The 10,873-nt window shown below is 46.9% G+C and overlaps 1 protein-coding gene across 2 annotated transcripts in view; it reads left to right on the forward strand.

Annotated features, from left to right (window-relative positions):
- The window catches only part of slc27a4 (solute carrier family 27 member 4), a 56,592-nt gene extending 46,140 nt beyond the window's left edge, over positions 1–10,452 (forward strand). For both annotated transcript variants that reach the window (XM_068012246.1, XM_068012247.1), the window contains exons 10-12: positions 3,853–4,017; positions 7,701–7,847; positions 10,272–10,452. In XM_068012246.1, the coding sequence (XP_067868347.1) occupies positions 3,853–4,017; positions 7,701–7,847; positions 10,272–10,429 (470 nt within the window). In that variant the 3' untranslated portion in view covers positions 10,430–10,452. The remainder of the gene's footprint in view (positions 1–3,852; positions 4,018–7,700; positions 7,848–10,271) is intronic.
- The last annotated feature ends 421 nt before the right edge of the window (positions 10,453–10,873 follow it).

Consider the following 10,873-nt stretch of genomic DNA (forward strand, 5'->3'; position numbering starts at 1 on the left):
AGTGGCAAAGAATATTATGAGCCTGAGGATTGGGAGTGTTTTAGAAACCAGCAAAGGAATATAAAAACAAATTGTAAGAGCACTTATAAATATATAAAAAGGACAGTAGCAAAAGTAAACATTGTCCCTTCGAGGCAAAGACAGGAGAAATTATCCTGGGGAATGAGGAAATGGCAGAGACATTGAACAAATATTTTGTGTCTATCTTCACAGTGGAAGACACAAGTTCCATACCAGAAATAGAGGGTAACCAGGAGCGAATAAAAGTGAAGAACTGAAAGTAATTCACATCACAGAGAAAAAGTTTTGGAGAAACTTAAAGGACTAAATATCTGACAAATCCTCACAACCTAATGGCCTACATCCTAGGGTTCTAAGATAGGTAGCTGCAAACATATTGAATGTGCTGGTTACGATTTTTCAAGGTTCCCTCGATTCTAGAACAGTCCCAACAGATTGGAATTTATCAAATGTAACATCGCTATTCAAGAAAGGAGGGAGAGAGAAAACAGGGAACTACAGGCCAGTTAGCCTGACATCAGTCGTCGGGAAAATGCTGAAACCTATTATTAAGGAAGTCTTAACAATGCACTTAGAAAATCATAGCATGATCAGACAAAGTCAACATGGTTTTATGAAAGGGAAATCGTGTTTGACAAATAGATCAGAGTTTTTTGAGGATGTATCTAGTAGGGTAGATAAAGGAGAGCCAGTAGATAGAACATAGAACATTACAGCGCAGTACAGGCCCTTTGGCCCTCGATGTTGCGCCGACCTGTGAAACCATCTGACCTACACTATTCCATTTACATCCATATGTCTATCCAATGACCACTTAAATGCCCTTAAAGTTGGCGAGTCTACTACTGTTGCAGGCAGGGCATTCCATGCCCCTACTACTCTCTGAGTAAAGAAACTACCTCTGACATCTGTCCTATATCTATCACCTGTAGTATATTTGGATTTCCAAAAGGCGTTCAATAAGGTGCCACAGAAAAGGTTAACACATAAGATGAGGGCTCATGGAGTTGGGGTAATATATTAGCATGGATGGAGGATTGGTTAACAGAAAGGAAGCAGAGAATAGGGATAAACAGGGCATTTTCAAATTGACAGGCGATGACTGGTGGAGTGCCACAAGGATCAGTGCTAGGGTCTCGACTATTTACAATCTATATTAGTGACTTGGAGACCGAGAGTAATGCAGCTAAATGTGCTGACAATATAAAGCTAGGTGTAAATGTAAGCTGTGAGGATAGAAACATAAAAAATAGGAGCAGGAGTAGGCCATTCGGCCCTTCGAGCCTGCTCCGCCATTCATCAGAATCATGGCTGATCATCCAACTCAGTAACCTGTTCTCTTTTTCCCCTATACCCTTTGATCCCTTTAGACCAAGAGCTATATCTAACTCCTTCTTGAAAACATACAATGTTTTGGCCTCAACTGCTTTCTGTGGTAGTGAAATCCACAGGCTTACCACTCTCTGGGTGAAGAAATTTCTCCTCCTCTCAGTCCTGAAAGGTTTACCCCGTATCCTGAGACTGTGACCCCTGGTTCTGGACTCCCCCGTCATCGGGAACATCATTCCTACGTCTACCCTGTCAAGTCCTGTTAGAATTTTATAGGTTTCTATGAGATCCCCCCTCACTCTTCTTAACTCCAGCGAATATAACCCTAACCGACTCAATCTCTCCTCATACGTCAGTCCCGCCATCCTAGGAATCAGTCTGGTAAACCTTCACTGCACTCCCTCTATAGCAAGAACATCCTTCCTCAGATAAGGAGACCAAAACTGCACACAATATTCCAGGTGTGGCCTCATTAAGGCCCTGTATAATTGCAGCAAGACTTCCTGCTCCTGTACTCGAATCCTCTCGCTATGAAGGCCAACATACCATTTGCCTTTTTTACCGCCTGTTGCACCTGCATGCTTACCTTCAGCGACTGGTGTACGAGAACACCCAGGTCTCGCTGCATATTCCCCTCTCTCAGTTTATAGCCGTTCAGATAATAATCTGACACAAAAAGGTTGCAAAGAAATATAGACAGGTTAAGTGAGCAGGCAGCAAGGCGGAAGGTGAAGTATAATGTGGGGAAGTGTGAAGTTATTCACTTTGGTAGTAAGGATAGAAAAGCTGAATGTTTTTTAAAAGGCATGAAACTTGTAAATGTTGATGTTCAAAGGGTCTTAGGTGTATTCATACAAGGAACACAGCAAGTTAGCATGCAGGTACAACAAGCAACCAGGAAGACAAATGGCATGTCGGCCTTTTTTGCAAGTGGATTGGAGTACAGGAATAAAGAAGTCTTGCTACAATTGTACAAGGCTTTGGTGAGACCACATCTGGAATATTGTATGCAGTTTTGGTCTCCATATTTCAGGAAAGATATACTTACAATGGACACGGTGCAGCGAAAATTCACTTGGTTGGTCCCTGGGATGAGAGGATTTCCTATGATGTGATGCTGAGTAAATTGGGCCTAAACTCTCTTGAATTTAGACGAATGAGATCTCATTAAAACATACAAGATTCTGAAAGGCTTGACAGGGTAGACGCTGAGAGGTTGCTTTCCCTGGCTGGGGAATCTAGAACCGGGGGCACAGTCTCAGGATAAGGGGCCGATCATTTAGGACTCAGATGATGGTTGTGAATCTTTGAAATTCTCCACCCCAGAGCATTGTGGATGCTCCATCGTTGAGTATATTTAAGGCTGATATAGACTGATGTTTGGTCTCTCAGGGATTCACGGGATATGGGGAGCGGGCAGGAAAATGAAGTTGAGGCAGAAGATCAACCATAAACGTATTGCGTGTGGAGCAGGCTCGAGGGGCATAGGGTCTACTCCTGCTTCTATTTCTTACATTCTTATGTTCTAACCTTCTTAAAAAGGCTCTCCGTTCTGACTCTTACTGTAGAAACACATAGAAGTTAGAACATGGAAACAGGCCATTCATGCAAACCAGTCCCTGTTAGCGTTTACCCTCCATGTGAACAAATAGTGGCAGTCACATTTACGCATCCTGTTCCCATATTGCTTCATGCATCTATGCAGTCTAATGTTGACAAAGTTTCTTTCTCAATCACTAACCCCACAAAGAAATTCCACAGTGAAGTTTCTCCGGCACTTCGTTCAACATCTCTTCTATCTAACGTTTGAAAGAGATTCTGAAGGAGACGGAACCAACATGGGGTACAGTAAGTGTATTTTATGAATGGATTTAAAAGAATACAGCAGCTACAGAGCTAACAAGCTAGCTCACCAACAAAGTGCACCTCTTGTGCTCAATAATTTCAGCAAGTTCAAGCTATTAATACAACAGGAACGATGTTACCTAGTTCGGCTCAGGAGCATTGACCTCGGGATTCCTCCTTCTCTGCCTCAGCATTTGGGTCTTGCTGTGCCATATCTCGTTGTTCATATTCGTTTCAGTCTGGCCATTGCAGGAGATGGCTAGCTTGCTGCATCTAACTCGGGGACTGCTTGGCCTGTTGGAAAAGCCTGTTGAAACACTTAGTTAATACGCATGTTTAGGCATTTGAGGCTCTATCTTCTACTTTGTAGCTATGACCCCTTATTGGAATCATAGAAGCGTACAGCACAGAGTCTGCTGTCTTGAAGAGCAATCCAGTTAGTCCCATTCCCCGGCTCTTTTTCCCATATCTTTGCAATTTTTTTCTTGAGTTATTTATCCGACTTCCTTTTTGAGAGCTGTTATTGAATCTGAATCCACCGTGTATCAGGCAAAGCATTCCAAATCCTAACCACTCGTGTACTTATTGTACACACCTCGCTCATTGTCAGGGTCCAGGCCCCTAATCCTGCTGCCTTCTTTTCCCCATTGCGAGCAGGTGATGTCCTGGTGATGGATGACTACGGCTACATGTATTTCCGAGACCGGACCGGGGACACTTTCCGTTGGAAAGGTGAGAATGTGTCGACCACAGAGGTTGAGGGAACTCTCAGTCGGACCCTTGGCATGGCTGACGTTGTCGTCTATGGGGTAGAGGTGCCAGGTAAGCGTTTAATTTTTCCCACATGTGCATTTATGTCATGGAGGTGGTTTACTGTGGCCTTAATTCAGCTTCAGCGTGTTGTAACCGGCAGTATTCTAACACTGACCCGCCCTTCTGTATCGGTATCCCCATCCCCACAGAAATTTGTAAGCTCCTGATCATCGCCTATTTATCACTGCTGGGAGGTGCATGTATTGGTGAGGGGTGGGAGGGGGGGGGGGCGCGGTCGGGTGAGGTCTCTGTGGTGATGCCTACCGTGATGGAATAGCACAATGAGATGCAGCTCTTATGTCACCCACTTGGACGAGGTGGTGAAGGGCAGTCAGAGCGTGTACAACGTCATCAGTTGCTGTATCCAGGAGAGATGGGGAGAAAACTTCAATCAAATCACCCCTTAACCTTCTAACTTCCGAGGGATGATATTTGTATATTCTCTCCTCATAATTTAACACTTGGAGTCCAGGTATCATTCTAGTAAATCTAACACTGCACTCCCTCCATGGCCAATATATCCTCAATAAGGAGTGGTGCCCAGAACTTCTCACAGTACTCCAGCTTTGGTCTAACCAGGGCTTTGTGTAACTGAGGCATGACTTCTGCCCCCTTATATATTTTAGGATCACTGGAGGAACTCAGTGGAAAAGGAGCCGACAGTGATAGTACTTAGCCCTTGAAAAGACACATGTTGCTGTAATGGCTGAGCTGGTTTAATCTAGTGAACTGTACACAGCAGGAAGGCCCCAGGCTGCAGTTAACAGACCTCACTTGGGACGGTGATTGCAGTGCCAGTTAGTCTCTGTGTTTCTCGGCGAGGAAGGAGAAAAGTCGGGCAGGGCTCCTGTTCCTGATCGCTAATCAGAGACCCACAGTGCGGACTTTGTGGGTGGTGGGGAGGAGGGGCCGTTGAGGGATTTCCTGTGCTCGCTGCTTATACAGAATCGTAACGTTGAAAAATTGGTACTGTTTTCATTGGCACAGAGGCAACTGTGAGGTGATTTTAAAAAAGGTCCTTACAATTATGACGAGATGGGACCAAGTGGATCGACACAGAGAAGGTCACTGTAACCTAACCTGGCCAACAGAAACAGGTTGAGTCAGACATCTCTTTTACGCTCTCCCTCCCTCACACACCCTCATTTTGCTTTCCATTGTCTTTAATGGAACATAAAATCGGACAGGTTGTAAAATGAAGCTCTGACCCAAACAGGGTTAGGTTATATTTACCTCCAGACTGTTCCAGTAATCAAAGGTTCTAGAACAAGGGGACCTAGATATCAGATTAAATAGCAGAGATTGAGGACAGAGAGCACGAGAAACCATTGTATACAGAGGACTGAGAGGCTGTGGAATGAACTACCAGAGTTGGTGATTGAAGCAGAGACCATGTCAACAATTAAAAATAGGTTAAATATGTGGTTGAAAGAGAGGGGGATAAGAGGCGGCCAAATGGGATTAGGACAACGACTCGTGTGGAGCATAAGCACCAAATGGCCTGTTTCCATGTGTAATTTCTATGTGATTGTGTGTTTGCAAAGAGGACAGAATGGGCATGAAATGCCCTTCAGTAAAACACCCTGCCAATCACCCCTGTCTACGTGGCCAGCTACTGTGTGATTTTTACAACAGCAAGGCAGAGGAAATTTGGAAGAGGAATATACCTATATATTTAAAAACTTGTGTTGCTTCCTCATTTCCTGTCCAATGCCTTACATCTTGTTGTCACAAGTTTTGGTCACGCTTTTCTGTTAACATTTCCTGTCGAATTTTGCGGTCACACTGTAGTTGCTGACTCTGGCCAGTAGGTGGTGCTGTGCAGTGACTTTCTGACATCCTATACGGAATAAAACTTACATTCAGCAACTGACCATTGTCTTACCATACATAGTCTTACAAAGTGTTTATGGCACAGAAACGGGCCATTGGGCTCAACAGGTGTTTATGCTCCACACGAGCCTCCTCCCGTATCTCTTCATCTAACCTCATCAGCTTATCCCTTTATTCCTTTTTCCCTCATGTACTTATCTAGCTTCCCCTTAAGTGTATCATTTATTCACCTCAACCACTCCCTGTGGTAACGAGTGCCACCTTCTCACCACTCTCTGAGTAAGGAAGTTTCTCCAGAATTCCTTATTGGATTTATTAGTGACTGTCTCATGTTTATAGACCCTAGTTTGGGTATCGCCCACTAGTGGAAATATCTTCTCTACGTCTACCCTATCAAACTCTTTCATTAAATTTAAAGACCTGTACCAGGTCACCCAGTCAGCCTTTTCTTTTCTAGAGAAACGAGACCAGACTATTCAGTCTTTCCCTCTAGGTACAAGCTCTCAGTTCCGTTTTTGCTGCAGCGCCTGTATGTCCTTTTTATAATGTGGAGACCTGAACTGTTCATTGCATTGCAAGTGTGGGCGAACCAAAGTACAATTCACTAGTATTGATTTTGTAAGGATTCACACCAGGAAGTTCAGTGCTACACAGCAAGGGGAGAATCAAGGAGCAAATGGGGTTTGGTGTGGGTTTTGTACAATTTTTAAAAACACTACATTAAAAGTGTATTTAAAATGATGGATTAAGTTGCAGTGAATTTAAGTGGATGCTTTCATGGGAGGAGGAAATTAATCCTGAAGAAGGATTTCATCACTTGGGATGAATTTAGAGTCAGGATCTACTACAAAAACTACAATCAGAGGGGTACATTAAATATTAAAAAGCAGAACACTTCAAGTTAAATCATCGCAATAGAACAAGGAGGTCCCTCTGCCTGGCCACCTGTCTCCCTGCTCTTCAAAAGCCTCCTTAAAGCTTTCCTCTTCGACTGTGCCTGCATTTCCCTCCCCTTTCCTCATGCTGGGTGCTCACCACATCCCTTTCCTCCTTATTGGTATTCTGAAATATAGGTTGACATAGAAATATACGTTATTGTTATCACAAAACACAACTGAAAGAACTTGCATTCATATAGCGCCTTTCACAATCTCAGGAGATCCCAAAGCACTTTTACAGTCATTGAAGTACTTTTTACATTGAATCGTAGATACTGTTGTAATGTAGGAAACAGAGCAGCCAATTTGCATGCAGCAAGCTCCCAAAAACAGCAATGTGGTAATGACCAGATAATCTGTTTTAGTGATGTTGATTGAGGGATACATCTTGGACGGGAGACCAGGGAGAACTCCCCTGCTCTTGTTGTAAATAGTGGGATCTTTTATGTCCACCTGAGAGGCAGACAGGGCCTCGGTTTAATGAAAGCATCTGAAAGACAGCAACTCCGACAGTGCAGCACTCCCTCAGTACTGTCCCTTTGAGATTCCCTCACTATTGCACTGGAGTGTTAGCCTAGATTATGTGATTGAGTGTCTGGAGTGGGATTCAAACCTATTTTTCAAGGGAATAATCCAGGAGGTTCTTCACACAAACACATGAATTGGATTTCTGAGTATGATCGTGGAGGCAAAAACCCTGAAATCCATTTAAGGATCAGTTGGTAGATATGATGGGAGGACTGTCTGATGGCCATCAATTCCCCCTATGGATCCTGTGATCTTCTGTTTGTCTGTAATGGGGAAAGTTACAGAGGCCCAATGACTGCAGTCAGTTTTGAGCTGTTGACCACACTGGAACATTGAGTACAACTCTTGGTGATGCTGCATTTTCACGTCTCTGTTTTCTCCCCCCAACTTTAGGTGTGGAAGGTAAAGCTGGGATGGCTGCCATAGCAGACCCCAATAGCCGGATAGACTTGGAGACATTCTGCACAGACCTCGAGGTGGCTCTGCCACCATACGCAAGGCCCGTGTTCCTGCGGATGCTGCCAGCAGTGAGCAAGACAGGTACGAGGTGCTGTGATTTACAGGAACTTTAGGGAAATGTGCTGTTGCCTGGGATGCTGCCATATCCAGTCCTGTTGCATTCACCTAGTTTTTAAAGGGGCAGGCAGCAATGAAATAATTGACCAAATAACCTGCTGAGGTGATGTTGGTTAATGGATAAATATTGGACAGGACCCTGGAGGGTGCCCCCTACTCTTGTTTGCATAGTGCCATGTCCATCTGAGAGGGCAGATGGGTGCCTTGGTTTGGCGTCTCATCCACAAGATGACACCTCCATATGCGCAGCGCCCCCTCAGTACTGCCTCTCCGACAGCGCAGTGATTCCTCCGTATTGACCCTCCGACGGTGCAGCTCTCCCTCAATACTGCCTCTCCGACAGCGCAGTGATTCCTCCGTACTGACCCTCCGACGGTGCAGCTCTCCCTCAATACTGCCCCTCCGACAGTGCAGCTCTCCCTCAGTACTGCCCCTCCGACAGTGCAGCTCTCCCTCAGTACTGCCCCTCCGACAGCGCAGCGCTTCCTCAGCACTGCCCCTCCGACAGTGCAGTGCTCCCTCAGCACTGCCCCTCCAACAATGCAGTGCCCCCTCAGTACTGCCCCTCCAACAGTGCAGCGCTCACTCAGTACTGCCCCTCCAACAGTGCAGCGCTCCCTCAGTACTGCCCATCCGACAGTGCAGCGCTCACTCAGTACTGCCCCTCCAACAGTGCAGCTCTCCCTCAGTACTGCCCCTCCAACAGTGCAGCTCTCCCTCAGTACTGCCCCTCTGACAGTGCAGCTCTCCCTCAGTACTGCCCCTCCGACAGTGCAGTGCTCACTCAGTACTGCCCCTCCAACAGTGCAGCTCTCCCTCAGTACTGCCTCTCCGACAGTGCAGTGCTCCCTCAGTACTACCCCTCCGACAATGCAGTGTCCCCTCAGTACTGCCCCTCCGACAGTGCAGCGCTCCCTCAGTACGACCCCTCCGCCAGTGCAGTGTCCCCTCAGTACTGCACCTCCGACAGTGCAGCACTCACTCGGTACTGCCCCTGCGACAGTGCAGCGCTCTCTCAGCACTGCCCCTCCGACAGTGCAGCGCTCTCTCAGCACTGCCCCTCCGACAGTGCAGCGCTCTCTCAGCACTGCCCCTCCAACAGTGCAGTGCTCCCTCAGTACTGCCCCTCCGACAATGCAGCGCTCCCTCAGTACTGCCCCTCCGACAGTGCAGCGCTCCCACAGTACTGCCCCTCCAACAGTGCAGCACTCCCTCAGCACTGCCCCTCCGACAGTGCAGCACTCACTCAGTACTGCCCCTCCAACAGTGCAGCGCTCCCTCAGTACTGCCCCTCCAACAGTGCAGCACTCCCTCAGTACTGCCCCTCCGACAGTGCAGAGCTCCTTCAGTACTGCCCTCCAACCGTGCATTGCTCCCTCAGTACTGCCCCTCCAACAGTGCAGCGCTCCCACAGTACTGCCCCTCCAACAGTGCAGCACTCCCTCAGTACTGCCCCTCCGACAGTGCAGCACTCACTCAGTACTGCCCCTCCGACAGTGCAGCACTCCCTCAGTACTGCCCCTCCAACAGTGCAGCGCTCCCTCAGTACTGCCCCTCCAACAGTGCAGCACTCCCTCAGTACTGCCCCTCCGACAGTGCAGAGCTCCTGCAGTACTGCCCCTCCAACCGTGCAGTGCTCCCTCAGTACTGCCCCTCCAACAGTGCAGTGCTCCCTCAGTACCGCCCCTCCAACAGTGCAGTGCTCCCTCTGTACCGCCCCTCCAACAGTGTAGTGCTCCCTCAGTACTGCCCCTCTGACAGTGCAGTGCTCCCTCAGTACCGCCCCTCCAACAGTGTAGTGCTCCCTCAGTACTGCCCCTCTGACAGTGCAGCTGTCGCTCAGTACTGCCCCTCTGACAGTGCAGTGCTCCCTCAGTACCGCCCCTCCAACAGTGTAGTGCTCCCTCAGTACTGCCCCTCTGACAGTGCAGCTCTCTCTCAGTACTGCCTCTCCGACAGTGCAGCACTCACTCAGTACTGCCCCTCTGACAGTGCAGCTCTCCCTCAGTACTGCCTGTCCGACAGTGCAGCTCTCCCTCAGTACTGCCTGTCCGACAGTGCAGCTCTCCCTCAGTACTGCCTCTCCGACAGTGCAGCTCTCCCTCAGTACTGCCTCTCCGACAGTGCAGCTCTCCCTCAGTACTGCCTCTCCGACAGTGCAGCTCTCCCTCAGTACTGCCTCTCCAACAGTGCAGCTCTCCCTCAGTACTGCCTCTCCGACAGTGCAGCGCTCACTCAGTACTACAGTAGGTTGTCAAGCCTAAATCACAGGCTCAAGTATATGGCGTGCAACTCGAACCCACAAACACCTGCCTCAGAGGCGAGAGTGTTGACAATGAACAGTTGCTTTCCAGACGCTGACATTTTACTTTTCCTTCACATTCCCAGGGACATTTAAATTCCAAAAAACTGACATGAGGAAGGAAGGATTTGACCCAAGAGTCATTAAGGACAGACTTTATCTCCTGGATCAAAAACAACAGAAATATGTCCCTTTGGATGAAGAGCTCTTCAAAAGCATCCAATCAGGAAAACAGAAGCTGTGATTAAAAACTGATATATCGATAAATATATGTTTACCTCATCCTTACTGCTGTCAGTAGCCATAAAAAGCAAAAGGGATAATTAATTCCAGTTCAGTTACTTGACCAGATTTGCATGTACAGGAACTTTACAGAGATTTCCATTATTTTTCTTTATCTAAGTTTATTACAGATTTGCTAATAATTTATGAAGGGAGATTATTACAATTTTGCACAAGAAAATTATAATTAATTTTTATTGCCTGTACTGTTTGGGGTCGTGATCTTTAATTTGGTCAAAGCTTTTTATTTATTTGTTTCTCCGTCAGAGCGTGCAGAGCATCCTCGAGTGTGAAAATGTAATTAAACAGGTTTTGAAAGGGGATGTAAGCTATGTGATTTGATCTCCCTCTAAAAATCGCTCGGTCCTGATCCTTTACCTCCTCGAAGGTTATTGTTCTTGGATAC

The sequence above is a fragment of the Heterodontus francisci genome, chromosome 32, assembly GCF_036365525.1.
Source record: "Heterodontus francisci isolate sHetFra1 chromosome 32, sHetFra1.hap1, whole genome shotgun sequence".
Taxonomy (NCBI): Eukaryota; Metazoa; Chordata; class Chondrichthyes; order Heterodontiformes; family Heterodontidae; genus Heterodontus; species Heterodontus francisci.